The 22820-nt window shown below is 30.3% G+C and overlaps 3 protein-coding genes across 3 annotated transcripts; all 3 read left to right on the top strand.

Annotated features, from left to right (window-relative positions):
• Nucleotides 1-1744: 1744 nt before the first annotated feature.
• LOC124832624 (uncharacterized) lies at nucleotides 1745-4699 on the top strand. Its single transcript, XM_047306877.2, has 7 exons — nucleotides 1745-2089; nucleotides 2428-2524; nucleotides 2599-2714; nucleotides 3182-3223; nucleotides 3578-3603; nucleotides 3789-3924; nucleotides 4277-4699. Exons 1-7 carry the CDS (start codon nucleotides 1774-1776, stop codon nucleotides 4396-4398), a joined length of 855 nt encoding a protein of 284 aa, XP_047162833.2. The 5' UTR covers nucleotides 1745-1773; the 3' UTR covers nucleotides 4399-4699.
• Nucleotides 4700-10482: 5783 nt separating this feature from the next.
• On the top strand, nucleotides 10483-11358 carry LOC148197981 (uncharacterized). Its single transcript, XM_088114806.1, has one exon. It carries the CDS (start codon nucleotides 10702-10704, stop codon nucleotides 11128-11130), a length of 429 nt encoding a protein of 142 aa, XP_087970932.1. The 5' UTR covers nucleotides 10483-10701; the 3' UTR covers nucleotides 11131-11358.
• A 2945-nt stretch (nucleotides 11359-14303) lies between these two features.
• LOC124832621 (uncharacterized) lies at nucleotides 14304-15402 on the top strand. The gene has a single exon (XM_047306873.2). It carries the CDS (start codon nucleotides 14610-14612, stop codon nucleotides 15219-15221), a length of 612 nt encoding a protein of 203 aa, XP_047162829.1. The 5' UTR covers nucleotides 14304-14609; the 3' UTR covers nucleotides 15222-15402.
• Nucleotides 15403-22820: the final 7418 nt, after the last annotated feature.

Raw genomic sequence — 22820 nt, 5'->3', positions numbered from 1 at the left:
CAAGCTATGTAAGTTTGAGAGAAAATTACATGGTTCCCAACAAGAGATACATTGTTGTTTTGGGTATAAGGTCAATGTCAATGGTCTGGGTTATGTTGTATCGATTGAAGTCGAAATGTTGTCCAAAAGTCTAAGAGCTAGGTTGAATCGTTCTTCCAAACCATTCGGAGGATAGGAACAAAAGGCAAAGTTAGTTCAATGTTTGACATTTAGCAATTAATGCAGTATTAAATACACATAACCTACTTTATTACTACAAACCTCTATTTATAAGTTTTATGGTGAGCTTTTGATTAACATTGACCTAATTATGGCCTAATTGCGGGTAATCATACTTTATAAGTTGATCAACATTGAGATTATTGTGTTATAATATGACCGATCGATTTGCTTGGTAGTAGATCATGTGACTCGTTATATAATTTGAGTTATGATGTAACTGACTGGACAATCATACAATACAACTACTAAAAGTAGAGGCTCAAGAATGGATGAAAAAGAATAATTTATCATGGTGAAAGGTTGACCGAACAATCACTACCAAATCCAAATTCATAAAAAATTAATGTAGAATTGAAAGCTAAACAAACTCCTTGTAAGTTACAAAGTGGAAAAATGACTTATCTACAACAACAATTGTTGGCTTAAGAACCTCTAGCTAAAGCATTAGAGATTGAGAATATCACCTAAGCAACAAACAACAAAGAATTGGAAAACAAATACTATTAAAATAAAGTTTATGAAGAATTAGAATGACATCGATCAAAATATAATATTGTACAATCTATGAGTAATAGATCACTTTAATATAGTTTTTTATTATCACTAAATAAGTTAGAGTCATAAGTAAGTTTTGACTTAATTTAATAATTTTAGACTGTCTACTCTTCTTATAAGAGCATTTCTATTGAAAGATAGAGTTGCTTAAAAGAACTTTACCCTTAAAAAGGGTTGACATAACGATAAAATTTGTAAAAAAATTAGAGTTGTCTATTTCAGATAATTCTTATTCACAAATAAAAATTATTATCTTCACGCTTTTTATTATATATCATAACTAAGTTTAAATAAAAAAGAAAACATGTTATATAACGAGATGTTTATAATTTCTTCTATTAAAATAGAATTGAATGAATTGCTTGATTATGATATTGTATTTTAAGTCCTAAATTGCTTTAATGGAATAATACTCTATCTAATTATCATTGTATTTTGAGTTATCCCCTTCTTGTTTTCAAAGACAAACATTCTTCCTAGTTCATGAACTTGATACATGATAAGTTTACCATTATTCTAGATTTTTAGTTTTGACTTATCAATGCTTCCTTATTTAATTGTTGTTTTTCCTAAACTGTTTTTAAAATTTTAAAATTAAAAAATATTTAATACATTGAAATGATACTTTTCTTTCAAAATAAAAGACCCTAAATTAAACAAGTTAAACATAAAATAAGTTATTTACAAAATTTGATTAAAAGAAAAATGAAAAATATTTTATTAAAACTAGTTTGATTTGGTTTGGAGTGATTTCTCTTGTTAAATTCTTGAAACTTGTGTAAGGTTATGACAACTTTGATAAAAAAGTATAATATATGTCACTTAGGACATGTTAACTTTGTAGTTAAATAATCCAAATCTAATGTAATTTTTTTTTATGTAATTAACAATTTTGAATTGAATTGAAAGGATAAAAAAAATGTAAATAACAAATGTGAACATACTACGCATGCACCAAAAGAAAAGGGAAACGGAAACCGTCACAATAATACAAATATGAAACCAGCGTTTCGAAATGTGGCTCTGTACTGCCACGTTTTTTCTCGTTCCTTAAACCCTAACCCTCTCCTTCTCGTATCCCTGTTTCGGAGACCCGAAACGTTTCACCTTTCGGCCCCCGTTTCGTGCTTCTCCTCCTCAATGGCGGAGCCTCAGTCGTCGCTAGAGAAGCAGTTCGACGCGTTCAGGGTTCATCTGGAGCAATCTGGAACGCTCCGCGACCGAATTCGAAGCGTCGTTTCGGAGATTGAGTCCTCCACTAGGCTCATATATGCCACTCTTCTTCTCGTTCATCAGTCTCGCCCCACTCCCGGTACCACCGAACACTTATGTTTTTCTTCTTTCCTTAACCATAACTACATTAGTATCCCCATCTCTCTTTTTGCCTTTAGGGGTTTATCTTTCATGGACTTGCAAATGTGTTTGTTTTTTATGGCTCGAGTGTTAAATAGAAAGCGTCAAGACTTAAACATTTATTCCGCATTTTCTGGTTTGATATAACCAGACTTTTTTGTTATCCATTGCAAGTTTGAGATGAATTTTGAGGGTTGAAGTGTGTTAAGTTTATTTTGTTTATGGTTTAGTTTATTGTAGCAAGGCAATGCATTCTGTCATTATCTCATGGATATTTGATTTTTTGGGTTCGAACAGGGCTTTTAGAGAAGGCCAAGTCTCAGGTCAATGTGTTAAAGGAGCAGTATAAGGAACTTGCTGAAATTCTTGGAGGAAGCTCTGGGCAATACTATAGGTGATTAAATTCGGAGGAACTTTTCATCTTTTATTTATGTTTTAATTTTTTGTGTGTTTTATTGTGTACTGTAGGTATCATGGTGATTGGAAGTCTGAAACACAGACTGTAGTTTCGATGCTTACGTTCATGCACTGGCTAGAAACAGGAAGCCTTCTCGAGCACAAAGAGGTTGAGGAAAAACTTGGGTGTATGTCTTAATACTCTTTAAAATTTGAAGTATGCCCTACATATGTTAGAAGCACTAAATGCTTGCATTCAATCAAATGTTTTATAGTCTCAAATACCATTAAGTTCTTTGTTTTATATCCAAGTGTCTTGCCTTGTGCATCAGCACAGGGTTTTAACATCTAAATCAGAGAGCTAAGCATCTTTTGGACAGCTAAATTTCTGAACCTTTTGCAACGCTGTTTTAAATTCTAAGAGGCATTTAACTTATAGGATTGTGCTAATCTTGTGAGGTTGATAGTTTATGGCAATTTATCTACTTATCTGCTATATGCACCATACCGCAACCGTCTTTTGTCACTCAGAATAAGTGGATGCAAATTGTGTTTTGTTTTCCTCCCTGTTTTTTTTGCCATGATGTTAACTACTTACCACTCATACCTAGTCACTGAGATTTACAAATTCTGTATGCTAATTGTTGTTTTGCAGTGGGTTCAGACTTTGGTCTAGACGTTGAAGACTACTTAATAGGTGAGTCTTTTAAAATATGTGCTTAGCTATCATTAATTGTGTAATAATCGTTTCTGGGGATAAATATGATCCTATTGCGCATTTTCTTGGGCTAGCTTCCTTCAGGGAGCGTGGTCAATTTAAATATGGTTATATTTTCAAAAACATGGGTATGACGGTTAGAATAAGTGGGATTTCCGGGACAAGTGAGCTTAATAACCAAATGTGTATTAGTGTTATATTTAGTCGTTGCTCTAAATTAGTCAACCAAAATCTTCCAACTCCATCTTTAGATTTGAGCCATAGCTGTAGATTTTGCCAATTATAATTTCATAGTTTTGTTGTATGTGTATTGATTCATTTTTTACCATGCAGGTGTCTGTTTTATGTCTAATGAATTGGTAAGAACTCATTTCCTCTGAACTGCGACGTATCATCTTACACAAAATAGTGGAGATATTCACTATACACTATGTTTTTAACCGTATGCACCTACACATACACAATAGATTATCAAACTTCTGTATGTTTAAGGAAAAAATATCATGACTACTGCAACCTAATTTACAATTCATTTGCGTTGCAGCCAAGGTATGTGGTGAATCAAGTGACAGCTGGGAACTACGATTGTCCAAAGAAGGTCTTAAAGTTCTTGACAGACCTCCATGCTGCATTTCGTATGCTTAATCTTCGCAATGACTTTTTGCGAAAGAAATTTGATGGTATGTTATTACTTGTACCTTGTCCATGCATTCTTTCTTTTCTTTTCTATTGCCATCACACTACCTAATGATAGTACTGTCATTGCATTCTCAATGTTGACACAAATATGTATCATCTTAAAGCAAGATTAGTCTACTAACTTCAATGAGAACGGCATTACCATAACGAATTTACCTAGAAACTGGCAATAATTAAAAGAACATACATATACCAGCTATGGCTCACTCTCCCTCTTCAAATGTCGTGCACCAAAGATACTTGCACTGTTAGCATATATAACTTTTTCATAGAGGAGTTGTGTTAACTCATACCGTCCGTTTGGATGATATCTTTCAACCTTTGACATGGTAGGCATGAAGTATGACCTTAGAAAAGTAGAAGAAGTTTATTATGACGTTAAAATTCGGGGTTTGACACCGAATGGTGAGCCAATTGGAGACCTGGAGATCAAGAAACCAAAGGACAATCTTTAGTTGTTATAGCTGTTGAGCCAAAGCGAGAGAACTTTACTACATGGAGCTTTACTGACTGCTCATCAATTATGTACCTTAAATACTTAGGCTGCTGGCCTTTTTATTAGCTGTAACTGTAATTCTATTTGTCATGGTTGATGAAGGCAAGTTAAAATTCATTAGCAAGAACACAGTTGTCTGTATGTGGTGCTGACTCTCAAACCCATTGCGAGGACTAGCAATTCTGTTTTCACAATGTCCTAAATGGGAACCCTGTTTTGACAATGTTCTAAATGGAAAATATGGTACGTTGAAGAATTAATACCTGTGTTCCGTAGAACAGGGGTCTTCAGTTCATTTCACCGATGATTCAAGTTTCTTTTAATCTATCACCTTGGTCATCAATGAATTAAATGAAGTAATTTCGTGCTATAAATTGATATTAATTAAGGAATGGTATTATCGTATTTGTAAATGTTTGTTTAAATATTAATTAATAATTGTTAATAAGCTATTACTTAGAAAAGTATGGATTAAATATGTTTTTAATTATTGAATTTTTATAAAAATTGAAATTCATTAATATTTAAAATTGACATGTTTTAATCTTTAAACTTTAAAAATAAATGAATATAATTTTTTTAATTCAATTATGATAATTTTTGTGTCAAAAGTATATTTTAACAAACATTAAAATGAGATGTGTTAAATTGTGGAAACAATTAAATATGTCATCACAATGTATTTTTTAACAAACATTAAAATGAGGATGCATTAAATTGTGTAAACAATTAAATATGTTAACACGAAGATGTGTTAATTGTATAAATAAATAATTGTTGTGGTTACTATAAAATCAAATAAAGTTACTAGTCAACTTGGAAGGAAGACGGTGTTGGTAGGATGTAAAAAAGGTGAAAAGTATAGAAAATACGAACTTGGTGTGCAACCTAATACATACGACACCTGAAAATTTAAGTGTCTTTTTCAGTTAAGGGGTAAGTCATCTTCTAATAGCGATGAGTGGGTATTGCAGGTCATATGTGGATACCATAACCACGATTTGGCATAAATTTCAATGGATCATATTTTTCTGGTAAGTTAAATCCTACTGAACAACAATACTTGTTGATATGACTAAAACCCAACTAACACCTGTAAATATTTTGTCGACTCGTAAAGAAAATAATGATCGTAATTAATGTCACTACAATAAAATAAGTTTACAATGCAAGATATACATATAAACGAATTGAGAGGGTCGAGAACTGCAACAATTGATGATAACGTTGGATCGTGACAACTACATTCATTTGAGTATATGTGTGGAGGAATCTGAGATTGTCAGTGACCTCTTATGGACACATCCTAATACAATCAAATTATTGAACACATTTAATATTGTTTTGTTGATGGATTCAACTTACAAAACAAATAAATATATGGACTGTCGTTGTTAGAGATTGTTGGTGTGATATCTGCCGGGTTAACCTACTCAGCGACATTTGCATTCTTATAAAGTGAACGATAAAATAATTTCACTTGGGTGACTGAGACGTTTATTTCTGACATTTGAGGACAATCTACAAATCATAGTTAGCGACAAAGACTTGTCTTTGATGAATTTTATGTGTTTCCTGAGCCATATTAGTTGTTATGTCACTTCTATATTGTCAAAAATATCAAAGTGAAGTACAAAATGTTAATTGATTCTGTCAAAGCATGAGATGTAGTACTAGTTTTTGACACGTTAAATGGATATTATTAACTTTATTGTTGTAAAGAAGGTATTACTATTAATGATGACAAATTTAAAAACAATGATACGATGATACACATTTATATTTATTTGACAGACATTATAAAAATAAAATGATTAAAAAAAATTATATTTCTTTTAATAAAAGAATAAAAAGTAAAAAATAATTATATCAAATTAATATAAAAAATTTGTGTGTTTCATAAGATTTTTCAAATTCAAAACCATGTTACCATTCTGTAAAAAGCACATATAGGTTCTTACATGTGATTGATAGGTCTAAAGTAGTTTCGAACCTCACTGTAGTCAAAATTCTCTCTTATAACACCCATCCCACCGTAAAAAATCACTTACGGGAATCATAAAAGTTGGTCCAGGATTTTGAATTTGCGTCCAAATAACTGGTTCTAGAATTGTCAAGGTTGGTACATAATAGTTTGTTTCTAAAAGATGGTGGCAGTGACAAAAATCAGCGGTGGAAGGGAAGAGTAAATGGTATTAGAAGAAATCTTCGGCGTGAGTTGAAACCCAATTTACGTAATAAAATCATAATACACAGCAAATTCTAGACGAGAATCATTGTTTTTATTCTCGTGTTGCACTTATAATTTTCTTGCCATATTCAAGAGAAAAAACAAAATCTATAAACTGAAGTAGTTTTCATATACATATTTATCAAATGTATTACGTTAAACTAACTATTTTCATTTAACCAGCAACGTTAGATTGAGATAAATTTAACTACTGTTGATACACTACCATGAATGCAAAAATAAAATTCCAGAAACATATTCGTTTTAATGTTTGGTATGGTAGGAGCCACTATTACATTCTTGCTCTCTGATTGTAATTTAAAATTCAACAAGTGCGATGAGTTGTTTAATTTCCACATAAAGACACACGAATAATAATTACCCATAACCACATAAGCATCTTATATGTATGGGAATGACGTGATTCTTGCAAACTGCAACAGAACTTTAGTTTATTTCGTCAATTCTGAAGAAAGGGTCCTCTTGGAATCTGATACCATCTAGAAATCTTTCACGTCGCCATGTTTTCAGTCTGATTTGTGAGGGTGGGAGAGGAAGATACTGATTTGTGATGAAAGAGAACAATTAAGGAACACTTATATATATAATGTATTAGGAATGCACATTTTTCTTTTTTGCTTTTTATTATGATAATAACAGATAATTAAAACAACATACTAACAATAAAATTATTAAGTACTTTTTCTCTTATTTCCTTGAGAAGATTACGACTAAGCCGTCAACTTTGGCCATGAATAAGCCATGATGTGATGATAATAATATATAGTAGTAAATCAGTACTTGGTTGTTTTCGAGTTTGACACCATTATATTCCGTGGAAAATTAGAAAAAGCTCTTCTTAATCGCTGTTCGGAATCTTAACTGGATAGCTCCTACAAACACAATTACTCCTCATACATATACCTATTCAAACGTGTCAATATTTCTTTCTTATTTTAGTTTATAATCTTTTCATTTACACCCCGATAACACACTATAAAACAAGCCTCTTCTTGCAAATTACACTCAAATCAACTTATAATCATTTGAGCTTAACCAAGATTGTTGAGAAACCATATACCCTGCATCACACACTTTTCAAACCAACCTGCATCATGGGGAATAGGAACTCGTCAAGTTCAAAGGTCCATGGAAAGGCAACAAGAGTTGCTTCAACTGAAGCTGGATATGATCCAAGGATGAGGTGGCGTGTTGCTAATCCAGAAGTAGAGACCACACGCGCTTGGAAGGGACAACATGGTAGTGCGGCGTACTCAGATAACACCCCACTGGATAACGATGAAACTTTCAACAGTTTCATTCGACGTGGCAAGGGTAAAATTAGAACCGTGTCCCACATCGGTCGGGAGCGGAGCAACGTTGCACCTGCACCACTACCAAATCATGACGAGGCTAATGCTAGGGACAACCTAAACGACCAGTTTTCAAATTTTATAAAGAGTTCGAAGAAGAAGTTGAGAAGTACATCAAGCATGAGAAAGCATGGTTCCTTCAACAGGAAGTGACCATTGATAAACCAGGGAACCTCAAAGAGAGTGGCTTTATGATGATTTGACATGTGGGTCCGTCCAATATTCTGTTATATACTGCATGAAATAAGGCCCTAAGCCATGCAAGCATTATACTGTTATATTTTTCTATTTCGAGCATAATAAATGTGAAATGTTTATTTGGGGAGAATAATTTGTATTGGTTGATTGTTTATTTGTAAGATATATGCATTGATGTTGGTCTTTAATGAAAGGTTTCTAATTAATCTGCAGTGTTTTTATTGAAAGAATAATATCAGTTAAAATTTAGAACATCACAACAAAACAAGGTTGTCCTAAACTAATTCGGTATATATACATGTACGTACACTCAACATTAAACTTTTCCTTAAACGATTTCATTTGTGGAATTACCTAATTTGAGATGTTCGTAGCCCTTAGATTGGATTGTTAAATTAATATATATTCAGTGTCACACAATCTCATTACAATCGAAAGTTTACTCTGAGGCCAAGTGTTGCCCTCAAATTTAGCCCACGTACGTTTTGTTCTCTTTGTGGGCGACATATAGAACAGGTAGAACATTACATCATTAAGCATTAAGCAGACATGGAATCTTGAATCTTACCTTAACCCAGCTCTTTCAATGATGATGTATGATTTTAGTGATTATACCGAACTCCCTCGTTTGTTTGTTTTCATTGGCTTGCCCTTACGTGCATTTCTTTAAAAGAAACATGATTTGTCTGCCTATTGATGCATTTGGCATCTCAAGTAGTAATTAATATACAAAGGTTTCATTTTCCAAAAGCAAGTTGTTTTAAATTTTTACATCGATAAGTCGCTGTCCAGATTATAATATTGAATCCATGCAGTTTTCTGTGAAACTATGGTAAAAGCACTCAATTTTCATGTGCTACAATGGATTGAATTGAAATCACTACGTAGGGTACGTATGTTTCTCAGAGAAAAATATAGTTTGAAGGGTTCATCCAGCTTGAATTGTCTTCTATAATTAAATTTGTACTAAATTTTCAGTTAGTTTCTTTTTAAAATAAACATTTTCTAAACAAAAATTAACACCGACAAGCATTATTTCAGTATATTGAAAATAATTTTAATTTAAGAAGAATAAGCAAACTCTACATGTTATAGGTTTGATATATATGAGCTTCACTACAGGTGCTGTGGTATGATATCCTTGGAATAACAAGGCCAGGTTGGGATGCAGTCTTCCTTACAGTGTGATTTGTGAGAGCTTTTGGACTAGCAATTTGCAGAATAATTAATGAAGTGTTAGGTCTAACCAATTTCCTTGGTTGACAGATTGGTTAGACCTAACAAAAACCATGGATGAGTTCTGTGTGATTCTTAATGATGTCTGTAACTCCAAATTTTGTCCAATCTTAAGACGGTGTTTAGATCTTCAGACTAAGAAGTTGTCTTATGCTTATTCTAGATGCCACAATTTGTTTCATTAGTCTGATTCCTATAGTTTACAAACAGGAATTCTCATGATTTGTGGAAGTAAGCCAGTAGTTTACAAAAGTTCATTTGAAAAATGTAATCAATCAAACCATTAATATGCAAGTAAAACTCAACCACTAGCATTCATTGAAACAAAATTAACAAGAGTTTATTTGCATTATTAGATTAAGGACATGGTTGATATGAGAAATCATTGACAATCACTAGAGACAAATCCGCGTCCTTTTTAACACAGATTAATTAAGAATCAGGATTCGGGTTGAGATTTTGCAGTGCAGTATTCGACGGTCAAAAATAAAACTCTAGAAATATTACAAAGCTGATTCTTTTTTCCTGGATCTGATCTTATTGTAATTTGTAGTTCAATAAGTGCGATGAGTTGTTTATTGCACTAGAAAGACACGAATATTAACTCCATTAGGGTAATGGAACCACATACGCATCCTACATGGAACACTCGCATGATGTGATTCTTGCAAGCTACAACCGCACTTTGTTTATTTCGCCAATTCTGAACTATTGCTTTAGGAATCTGATACCATCTACCAGCTCCTTCGGAAACTCCCATGCCCCTTCGTTTTTTTCCTTAAGAAAATAACTTACTCAAGCGTAACATAAATCATACGGAGAGAGTTTTTATGTATCGTCATTTCGTTAAGAAAACAAGCTATTCACATCCAATGTATGCATATGTTACAAGCCATGATGCTATAGTATTAGTACTTTGTTTACTTTTGAGTTTAGCACCATTATATTCCGTGGAAAATTAGAAAAAGCTGTTCCTAATTGCTGTTGGGAATCTTAAATTGGCAGCTTCTGACAATTGGTTCCCACAAAGAGTTACAGTTAAAAACGTGTTTCTATATTTCTTTCCTTCTTTCTAGTTTCCTGATTTACACAGTAAAACAATCTTATATATATGGCCAGGCCCTTCTTTCAAGTTACACTCAACTCAAATCTTCTGAGCTTAACCAAGTTTGAGAACCATATACTGCATCAAACACTATCCCAAAACTAAACCTGCACCGTATCCATGGGGAATAAGACCTCATCAAATTCAAAGGTTCATGGCCAGCTGAAAAGGGTTGTTTCTACCGAATCTGGCTATGGGATGGGAAGGTCTACTCCTAAATTCAGAGATGAATACATAGCCAAAACCAAGTCAGAGACCCTAGGCACATGGAAGGGACAATATGGTAGTAGGGTGTACTCAGATGACACCTCACTCGATAACGATGAAGCTTTCAACACTTTCATTCGACAAGCGAAGTATAAACTGAGGAGCTTGTCCCACATCGGTCGGGAGCAGAGCAACGTTGCACCTGAACCACCATCAGATGATGACGAAGGCAATGGTAGGGATAACCAAAACAACGAGTTTTCAGATTTCATTCAGAGTGCAAAGATGAAGTTGAGAAACACATCAAGCAAGAGAAGGAATGGTTCCTTCAAGATAGGCTAACTTAGCTTCTGGTGCCTCAACATTTGTTATTGAGTATAAAGTGAAATAAGGCCACTAGCCATGCATTCAAAGCAGGTACATGATTTTTTTAGGGGTGAGGGAATAATTTTAATGGATGATTGCAGATTTGAAAGAACAAATATTGATGTTTTAATATTGATTTATATTTCCACTTTTACCAGCTACATCTGTATGTTAATCAGCAGTATAGTAAATTCCTTTATTGAACATTAAAGCATATGATATCTGTTCTACCTCGTCATTCGATATCACTTGCTTTGTCTACAGTTCTTAAGGAAGGTTTTAAAACATGCTTTAAAAAAGGACACAGTAAGAATTACCTTCTTTTAATTTATCAGGAAAAAATTTTGTTAAAAAGGAAAAGATCCTTCTGATGATGAAAGGAAAAGGATACTGGTCGCTGGATACCAGATTCTTTTTCCTTCGTACCTCTTTCTAATTGACATTTTCAAAATTGTTGGCGTTTTTGCTAATTTGACTATAAGAGAGGAAAAAGATAAAAATTATGAAAAGCTAATTCAACTGAATGAAGGAAAAGTCAAGAACATAAGATCACAACTCCTTTTTTTTTAGTTCGTTTTTCAATATTTTGTTTGATCAAACTTTTTATGTGTAGGGAAGATGAAACCGATGGTGTAAGAAGAAATAAACGAAAACTATATTTTCACTCAATATTCATTAGTAACATCCACTGTATATATACAGCCACTTTATGTGTCAATCAATGTTGAGAAAATATTAATATGAACTACGTTAAAAATAATAATTGGTATATCTATTATTTTTCTAAATAAATGGTATAATTAATAAAAAGAAATTGATCTATAGTGTCAAAATTTGTTTAAATGTTAGTAAAGAGTAATAATTTTTTAAAATTGTTTATTTTATTTTATTTTTTATGCAATTGTGAATAGGTTATTGTGGATCTTTAAGTTTAAGTTATTTAAATGTATTGGTTTGAAACTCAAGTAAAGCAATCATATTAGATAGAAGATTCAACTGATAATTGGTAAGTTGTCACTAAAACCACCTTTAAATATTTGCTTGATGTATAGATGATGATTTAGAGAACAATGATATGGAAAACTACTTGGGAGATGAATTAAAAAGTCTATTTTTGTATCAATATGTGATTAATGAGATGATCGTGAGATGGTTTAGGAATGATGTACCTAGAACAACAATTGATGCAAGTATAATATGAATAATAATAATTGAGCATAATATTAATGTTTTTTTAATGTAGTTCTTGTGTGTTTTTCTATGCACAATTTATTGTGATGTTCTTTTATATTCGATATTCCTAGAAAAAATGTAGAATTACTTTTTATATTGACAAACTTTCCTTTTATGAGTGGTGTTATTACTATTTTCATCTATAATCAACCCTAAAATCTCCAAGGCAAGTACCTTTAAGACTAGTAATGAGAAAGAAAAATCATCCGCATCCCTATAAATTTTTCATTTCGTAATGTACAATAGTAGAAAGAAATTTTTATATTTTTAATACTAAATAAAAAAATACATTTTAGATTATATAATCTGAAATAAAAATGTATTTCAAATGACATAATACAGAATACAAATATATCCTGAATTGTCCCATTCAAAATACAATTTTTATATTCTAAATTCTACATTGCATAAAAATTGTGTTCTAAATTTTATATTCTGAAATATCGAATAAAAAATACATTTACAAAATTTGCATTTTGTACAATTCAGCATATATGAATATATGGATGCATAAACAAATTTATGGTGATGTGCTCCCTTATTTAATTATAGATCATATAAAAAAAACATATTTTATAGAACGGTTGATAATGAATTTAAATGTTGACATTTTTTTAATACTAATACAGCATAAAAAAAGTTATATTAGAATTAAAACAACATATTCCATCCAAAATCCAAGAAAACAAAATGTTTATATATTATTTTTCTTATTTATTTCTAGTTAATACGGGACTCTAACTCACATTTCAGCGATATGATCCTTACATTAACATTTCATTCGAATTTGTTTTCATTCTCTATGTATTATATACAAAATTGTTTATAATTATGACATTAGATGGAAAGAAACATTACTGTAGAATAGTATGATCGAGCTCTCGTATAAGAAAAAGGGTAACTTTTAAAATAAAATAAAAAGTAGTAGAAAAAAAAAAACCACGTTAAGTTTATGTTGGTCAATAATTTTTATTTTAAAATCTCATTAAGTTAACAAAATTAGTTGGAGAATATATAGTAAAAGGGTAATAAATTTAAATCATATTGATTAATGATGGTCCATTCTTTTTTAGGGTCATACACAAATGATTTTGCTCTTTAAGTTATACTACATTGATATTCGTTTTCTTTAAGTAATTCCATGACCCAGCCCAAAAGTATATTTATGATCATATTAAGAGCTACAGCATATTCCATTTGGTGGCACAAATCCTTTTTTGTTTCAATATCTATCATAAAGAATTTAAATATATCTTTTAATTTAAAACTTGAAATATTCTTATTAATATACATTTATTTAAAATTACATGCAATTTGAAAATATATCTTACTGTGTAATTAGGAATTGAGATTTATATATCATTAATTTTAATAAAATGCATGCATAACCACATAACTTATGTTTTGTCGAATCAATAAAAGATGCTCACTTCATAAAGTTGTTACTGTTGCCACCATTTCTTTTAGTAATGTCACACCAAACCATCGAAGGATATATAGCTTAAATAAATCACGCGTTTCATGAAGTTAATGTAAAGTAAAATTATGCATACAAACATGACTTGGGTTGTTCTTTTATGCACAAAAATTGAAGAGAAAAAGAAACATGAAGCAATATAATATCAAAGATTCTTTGTCCTGATATTTTGTTGTGCAGGACAGTATCATTCTCTGGGATTAGTTTCAACAAGTGTGAGTTGTTTTCCACGAGAAAGCCAATAATATTTCCTTTTCAAAAACAGTGCATATATCTGATTATTGCATTGCTATTGCTACCGTGCTTTTGTTTATTTTATCCAATTCTACAAGTCTCTCTTGAATCTGATACCAAGTGCCACTTTCTAAACCCTCGTGCTTCTTTTTCTCTTCTCTTCAATCAGTAAAATGTAGCAACAATTCCATAACGTGACTCTCTAGTTTTGAGTGTAGTAAGGGACTAGAAGGAATTGGTATCTCGTTGAAAACTCAATCAATCATAGCTGTCACGAATCTACTCAGGTGGCTTCTTCAAACTCAATTCGTTCCACCTCTACAAAACTCAAAATTCAAACGATCTTTTATTACTTTTTTGCTTATATCCAAATCATGTTCACACCACTGTCATACACACACATCTAAAGTAGTATATATAATAAGCCTTCAGCAGGTATTGCATGTTGCATTCTTAGTTTAGACTTTAAGCTACTTTGAACCTATACCATACCCTTCTCTTTGCACTTTCTATGGAAAACAACACCAACTCACGCTCCTCTATATGCTGGAAAATCCGTCGAGCACTTGCAACCAATCCTGCTTTCAGAGCCATTCATCGCATCAAACACTATTACCGAGAGCCTGGAACTGTCACCCCTCATGCAAGTTCTCCATCTTTACCACTATCCACTCATTTCCCTCAAAATATGAAGTCTAAGAAAACCCAAGGAGAAGGAACAATCCCGATCAAGTTTGATAACTCAATCCCCACATCTTCCCCTCAAGTTGGAATATCACAAGTGGCTGCCAAGGTTCAACCTGAACCAAGGTATGGTGTATCAAAAGGTGAAGGCAAAGATACCACAGGCCATTTGAAGGAACAGCAACAAGGTAAGAAAACCCTAGATATCAATGACACTTTCTCTGAGTATATTGAACGTGCTAAGTACAGAATCAGAAGCGCGTCAAACGTGGGTAGGGGGCAAAGTAAATCTGCACCGGTTGAGCATAGTGGGAATAGTAACAGGTTGGAAAGCCATAAAGAGCATCTTTCAGATTTTATTCAGCATGCTAAGAAGATGAGAACTACGTCGAGCGTTGGAAAGACTAGTTCGTTGAAAAGAGGGTATACTAAGAGTTGAGATGCTGAATCTGCGGGGAGATTGGCAAACAGTGTTCATCGATAAGAAATAATCTTTGTGACTTTATGTTGTTGAATGTGTTCGTTGGCAAAAACATATTTAATTTCTTATACTTTGTATATCTTATTGAAATTGGAGAGTACGATGGTACCTATCATAAGGAGAATAATTTTTTGTTTAATGCTTTCTATGATAATTTCTTATGCTGAGTTCCTGACATTTAGGATGGAAAACGAGGTAGCTTCATCATATTTGTGTTGTTCCTCCATAATATGTATTAAATATAAATATAATTTTTAAGTCTTTAATGAATTAGTATTTTTAATTAAATAAATTTTTTAAAATATTATTACTTTTATATTTTAAATGAATATATCAAACCTTAGGATAAAATCACTCGATTAAGAAAGTCACAGTGAACGATTTTCTTAAAACATTAGTTCGAGACAAGGGTCTAGGTTTTTTTTTTAACTTGTATTGAAAATTAATATAAGGTTTAATTACTTCAATAGTTTCTATTTTGGTGGACGCGTCAAGTTGGCCTGATTTTTTTTTTTTTTTAAATTTAATTATGTCTTAAATTTTTTAAAAAGTGTTTTAATTAAATCTTTTTGAAAAATATTATTATCAACAATTGTATGCCAATTGTTAATATAATTTTTTTTACAAAAAATTAATTTAAGAAACTTAAAAAAAATTAAAAAATAGAAAAGAAAATTAAAAAAAAGAACAAGATTGACATGTGACATACCGTTAACATCGTTAGTAAATTTTTTTCAAAAACAACTTAGTTGAGGCTCTTTTCAAAACCTATGATGCAATTTGCTTACATAATTATGATTATAATAAAGATTATAAAGTAATATATGGCAAATGCTCGTCGAAGTTGGATTTCATTACTTAGACTTTAAGTATTCATCCATGCAATATATCTCTTACATATTTCAAGCATTCACATCACAAGTATACAAGTCTTAATTTCTTATGTTTTGTTCACTTAATATGATTTGGGGGAGATGATTTGGAGGAGAATGATTGAATAGATTTGAGGAGAAATTTTTTGTTGTTTGTTTGAGTGGATTTGGAGGTAATTGAGAGTGGATTTGGAAGTAAAGTTTCTGAGAATTAGTGTAGGATTTGTTTGATGTGGCAGATTTAAAAAAATTGTTTAATTGGTATAAATTGAAGATTACCAAAATGCCCCTAGTTATTAAAATAATATAAAATGGTATTTGTTAATGTTATATTTAATTTAAAAATGTTTATAAAGAGTAAACAATTAAAAATAATTATTAAAATTAATTTTTAAAAGTAAAAAAATTATAATTTAGTAAAATGAAATTATTTTTAAATTTAATATTTTTTGTAATATAATTTACTATCCAGTATTTGATAATTGTATATTATATATAATTGTAAAAATTATTATAAGAAAAAAGAAAAATAAAAATTAATTTTTAAGATGAAAATAACTTGTATTATTATTATTATTATTATTATTATTATTATTATTATTATTATTATTATTATTATTATTATTATTATTATTATTATTATTATTGACGTGTGGGACCCACTTTGATGGAAAGAGAGAGAAAATTGAGGAGAGCTTTTGCATAGTTTATGTTTAAGAGAAAAAGAACCTATTTCTTTCATTTTTCAAGGAAATAGAATGGGCAGAGGAACGTGTTTCTTTCATTTTTCAAAGGGAAAACACTTCTTTTAGTAGTGCTTCCATTACAGCAAATGTGCAGGCTTCTAGCGGTGCTTCCATTACAATGCGCACCACCTCCATAACTCCTTCATGTTGAGATAAATGTCCACCACCTTGACAAAGTGTTCTCCATGTTCAAAGTTGCATCAGATCCACCACAAACAACTCGCTGAATAGACTCTCGCTGCCATTAACAATGTCTCTCATCTCTGCACAAGGTCATCATCAAGCTTTCAAAGCCCATGTAACTCAATCCAAACTTGAGGAATGGGTTAACTCGTTGCTGGAACCGAATACGGTCTTCTTGGAATCGAATACGTAACTCTGAAACTGAAGAGGATGCAGTCGAATACTCTCTCTAAAATCGAATACAAGTGCTTTGTTCTTTGTTAGAATCGAATACACTGTCTGTGGAATCGAATACAATTGCTTTGTATTATGTCACATGGCTTGGAATTGAATAAACTTTTATGGAATTGATTCCAGCTGCACTCGAGGTCTGTGCATGATAAGTAAATACTTCAACATTATTTGTCAAGTATAAATATCTTAATATAGCAGGGTGATTTCGTCATTTCATCGTAAATCAGCGCAAATTCGAGCATTTTGCGAAGATACAAAAACTTCACCCATTCCTCAAATCCACGCTCTAAAACTCGCCCTTAAATCAACGCAAACGAACATCTTAATCTTCACAAATCTATCTTCACATATCAGCGTGAATATGAGCATCCACGCAAACGAACACACGCTTAGAGACAAGTTCTAAACTTTTATGTGAAAATACTAATCTCTTAGATATTCAAACACAAGATTTGCATTAAAGAAAGATGTCTAAAATGACCAAAAGCCTTGGTCTATGTCTAAAGCCAAGCTTCTTGGCTGTTTTATCCATGTCTAGGTTTCAAAGCATTTTCCAATTATTAGATATTGCCAAATAGTAAAGATATTCCATCACGTAAGTAAATAAAAAGGATAGAACACAAGAAATATCAAAGATATTTTATTGTATAAAAATAACTATAAAGAGTTTAGATACATTATATCCAATCCCAATAACATCATCTCAAATTAACTCAAAAGAGTTTCGGTATAATTTTGATTCTTAATATTATATAATATTATTAGTTTATTGTGTTTGTATATGTTTAACATAGTTAATAGATGAACCTATACTTCACTTTACAATATTTACACTAAAATGTTGCTTTGAGACTATTAAGTTATTTATTTTTTATTTTATAATTTGAAATATCAAATATCAAAATATAGATTAATTTGAAATTGAACGTGAATAAAATGTGGACCAGTATTGGATTAAACACTTGAATAAAAATTAGAATATAACCTAATTAATTAAACTGAATTATTAACATTTTCATGAATTTTTTTTCATAATACGAATTCAATTAAACTTTGTCGAGAGATTTCTTTCACAATAAATGCGAAGGGTTACGGATGACCCCCGTGAAGGATTTGGAAAAAAGGGTTTCTTTCTTACATCAAAGTCTAGAAAGGAGACTCAACTACTTTACTTTTTACTAAATGATTTATAAACTTAATCTTTAATCAAATTTGAAGAACTATAATTACAAAGTAAATAATTAAAGGGCTATCCGAAAGATATTTTTTGGCAACAATTAGTATCTTAAGTAATTAGAACTTTGACCATCTAGGAAAATGGAAAGTAAAAGAAATGGTGAAATATTAGAAAGAGATAAAGAATGATTGGATTATGAAATTAGTTGTTACCTTTTGGTGCGTGTAAGCTTTTATGATTTCTTTTTCTCATGGCAACCATGTTGTTTGGCATGGATAAATGTTTTAGGAGTAAAAGTATGATTGAAAGTATAGGACTTTATGCATGAATGGTTGTGACTATCTACAAAAGCATCTTTTGTGACACTTGCAATGCTCATCCCAAAAAGACTTAATGCTACCTTCCTTTCCACCTAACTTGAATGGTCCATATGGGATTTTGATCAAACATCTTCTATTTGGTTTTTCAACTTGATTTTCTCATTCTCTAATGCCAACTTTCCAAATTACTTCCCACAAAACACATGCTTTCAACACTCTTATTACATTACTTTCTTCATAAACATATTTAAAGAAAATATAAAATCAAATTTAAAATTAAATATATTTTTCGTCTTCAAATTATATTAAAAATTACATATATTTTTTGTTTTGCAAATGTTTGTACAAATCTATCTATATGAGATAATCTTAAAAATTAAAGGTTATAAAATTGGTAAATGTTTTCTAGATTCCTTCTTTTGGTTTGATCTCGACAGAATAGAGGTTCTTTTTGACAATATTCTAATTGGAAAATGGAGCTCATGTTCATTTGGTATATGTTATGGAAAACTTTAAGTATACTTTTTTGTTTGGTAAATTTGTCATTGAAAAAAAGGGCAACTAATTATTTTGGGTGTTTCAAGGTATAATATCATTTTCTTTGGGTGTTTCATTTCTGTGATTGGAAATATTATTTTCGTCTAACGTATTCATTAGGTTATAGTAATTTCAGAAAAAAAAATAGTAAACTGAAATAATAAAATATAGAAAAATGGAAAACAATAAAGTGATAGTTAATCTAAACTCTCATTCTTTTCAATATACTCACGGATTTCAAAATTTTATGTAAAATAAAGGTTTTGTATTACCACTTACGTTGTTATACATGACAAGGTGATATTTCCAAACTCATTTTTATTGATATTTTGACGTGATAAGTTAATAAAAATACTTAAAGATATTTTTAGTGTCTAAATATATTTTTAATTTTTATATTTTAACTCGAACTTAAAATTTGTATGTATTTCAAAGTTTAATATAATTTAATTTATAATTTTGAATCATCTTAATCAATTGTATTAAAGTTTTTTAAGTTGGGAAGTAGTCAAATATATTTGTGAGTAACAGAGTCTCTTTTATTGAGTCAATATCAATTTAATTCAATTTTAGAGTTTAAAATAAAAAATGTATCAAATTTAGTAAAAAAATAAATTTTAATTAAGTCAAACACAACTTATAAATATATATTATTAATGATATGGTTAAAAGAAATTTTGGTATGCTTATTAAGAAAAAATTATACAGACCAAAAGTATAATTTTGGTCTCTCTCTCTCTCTCTCTCTCTCTCTCTCTCTCTTCTCTCTCTCTCTCTCTCTCTCTCTCTCTCTCTCTCTCTCTCTCTCTCTCTCTATATATATATATATATATATATATATATATATATATATATATAAACTTAATCTTACCGTTTCATCTTATAGAATTGAATTAATTAAAAGTACATTTTATAAAAAAAATCATTAAATTTTAATGAAATTTGATGTGACTTTCCTATTTTCTATTGTTAAATAAACGCGTTGTATTATTTTAATTGTTTGTTTTATCTTATCATTTTTAAATTATTTTTAATATATTTTTATTACGCTTTAAGTTAGTTCAATTTTTTTCAAAATAATTGTACCAATTTAGTCTATTATATTAAATTGAGGAAATTTTGTTAATATGTTTGACGAAGTTGAAAGTGTTTTGTTGGCTTGTGTAACGCAATGATACGTCACTTTCTCGGTAACATTTTCATTAATTTAATGAAAACTAGTAAATTAATGTTTTTGAGAAATAAGACCTAATTGAAATCTATTAAAATAATGCGATAGCATTAATATTTATTTGAAAGCGATTAAATAAATTATTAAGCTTTTTATTTTTAATAAACTAAAATTAAAAATGAATATTTGAATTAGAAAAAATTATGTAAACAAACATAATTGTAATGTGAGGGTGAGTGGGAGCTAAGTTATGAAGTTTAAAGAGCTACTCCTAATAAGTAAACTAAGGGTGTTGCTTTTCCCATCACCACCCTATACTTTCTCCACCTCCTCATATTATTTTAAATACAATTATATCCTTAAGTTAAAAAGATTTTTACTTTTATCCTATTTTTAATAATTTGAAACCCTAATTTTATTTTCCCAACACCCACCCACGGAACTCTCTTCTCCTTTCCCCATTTTCGTTTCACCTCCCCACCTCTCGCACTTCCATTCCTTTTTCTTTTCAGTTTTTTTTTGGTTTGAAAGTTTCCATTGCCCCCGTGGTGTGGAGGAACATCGAGGAGCGTCCAGAGCATCAACCAGCGTGAGTCTTCAACGGATGTCCCCTAATAAAACAAACTCTAACATAAAAAACGTAACCTTTAAATGAAGGTGACATCTTCAACGGATGTCAACATCCGTTTAAGGTAAAACGGATGTCGACATCCGTTTTTCCTTAAACAGATGTTGACATCCGTTGAAGGATGTCACCTCCGTTTACGTTTTTTATTTTAGGGTTTTATTTCAAGGTTTATTCCAATACGAGGAAGCACGACACGCACTGCACCACTCCACGCACTGCACCACGAGAGCGACACTACACCATGAAAGGGAGACTGCTTGATAATTCTTTCCACCATCACCAACCTTTACAACTTGTAGTATCTCACAACCACGAAAGAAAGAGATGAAGAAATATAATGTTAAAATGAAAAAAAAAATTTCAGTCATGTATGGGACTAAAATAAGTTATTAGTGAAATAGGTTGTGAATGGATAAAAGTAAAAAATAATAACCCTAAAGTAAAATTTTAGTAAGAGATAAAATAATAAAAGAGAGAGAAAGGTGTGATGGTGGAGGGAGCAACACCCGTGACCTAATCCTAAAATTTCAAACACCTCTCGTAATAAGTAAATGTCATTCAGCTTGCAAACTCAAATTTGGAAAAGGGAAAAAACAAGAATTGAAATTCCAACAACAAAGGATCATTCCAAATTAGGAAAGATCACTCTAAAATTATGATGTAATTTTCTTCATTATTTGTTTAATATCATTTTAGTGCTTTATAATTTTAAAAAAAAAATAGGACCTAAGACCAATTCAATATTTGTTCCAAAAATTAAGGTTGTTATATATTTGACTCAGTTAAAATAAAATCAGGTCAAATTGTATTATATGAAAAAAAAATTATATAAGTTAATTTTATAAAATCAAATTAAATTTAAAATCTTTTTAAAATAATAATAAAATCAATAATAATTTATCTTAATAATTATTCGAACTCATATTACTTGTCAAATTATCTCTTAGTGAGAAAATGTCTCATTCTTAACACAAAAAATATAATGAAGAATTCTAATAAATTATTTTCTAAGTTAACTTTATAAGATTACATTAAATTTATATTTCACAATCTTAAAAGAAAAATAATTCAAGAAAAAAAAATAGTTTTAATTATCATAAATAAAAAATTATTTTTCTCCATGTAATTTTTTCAATATAATTTTATATTTGGTTTACCATGTCAATTTGATTTTTCCATTTTTGTCCTACTAAAATTATTCTTTTGTTGATCTTTATTATTTAGTACCAGTTTTAAGTGATAAATTATATGGTAAGTGATTATGTTAATAATTTAATATTAACATACATATTTGTAATTATTTATTTTAAAAAATAATAATCAATAAAATGGAAACAACGTTATCAATCTTTAAGTACACCTTGTATCTATTATTTCTTTTATTTTTTTCATATGAGATGGCGAAACTCAAATATAATAGATATTAATAAGCATAGAGTTTTTCCTTGTTAGATTTCTCATCCTCTTATGTTCTATCATTAATTAGAGATGTAGACTCTAACTCAAGTGGAAAAGAAAGACTTTCCATCACATTAATTGTTTCCAATCTAAATAAAATAACTTTTAAGAAATTCATAGGTCATAGATACCATCATTTATAAACAATTCATCACTTTATAATCTCAATAATATATAGATTTTGTTTTTTGAAGTATCAAAATAATTAAAATATTAAATACAAAAGAAAAA

This window comes from Vigna umbellata, chromosome 5 (assembly GCF_029865625.1).
Source record: "Vigna umbellata cultivar VRB3 chromosome 5, Vumbellata_1.0, whole genome shotgun sequence".
In the NCBI taxonomy this organism is placed as follows: domain Eukaryota; kingdom Viridiplantae; phylum Streptophyta; class Magnoliopsida; order Fabales; family Fabaceae; genus Vigna; species Vigna umbellata.
The sequence above is the reverse complement of the archived record's forward strand: the minus strand, read 5'-3'. Positions and strand labels throughout refer to the sequence as shown.

Coding starts and splice junctions, on each gene's coding strand:
- LOC124832624 (XM_047306877.2), top strand. CDS start 1,774: ATGAAACCAGCGTTTCGAAATGTGGCTCTGTACTGCCACGTTTTTTCT. Junction 2,525..2,598: donor AGCTCTGGGCAATACTATAG/GTGATTAAATTC, acceptor TGTGTACTGTAG/GTATCATGGTGATTGGAAGT. Junction 2,715..3,181: donor GGTTGAGGAAAAACTTGGGT/GTATGTCTTAAT, acceptor GTTGTTTTGCAG/TGGGTTCAGACTTTGGTCTA.
- LOC148197981 (XM_088114806.1), top strand. CDS start 10,702: ATGGGGAATAAGACCTCATCAAATTCAAAGGTTCATGGCCAGCTGAAA.
- LOC124832621 (XM_047306873.2), top strand. CDS start 14,610: ATGGAAAACAACACCAACTCACGCTCCTCTATATGCTGGAAAATCCGT.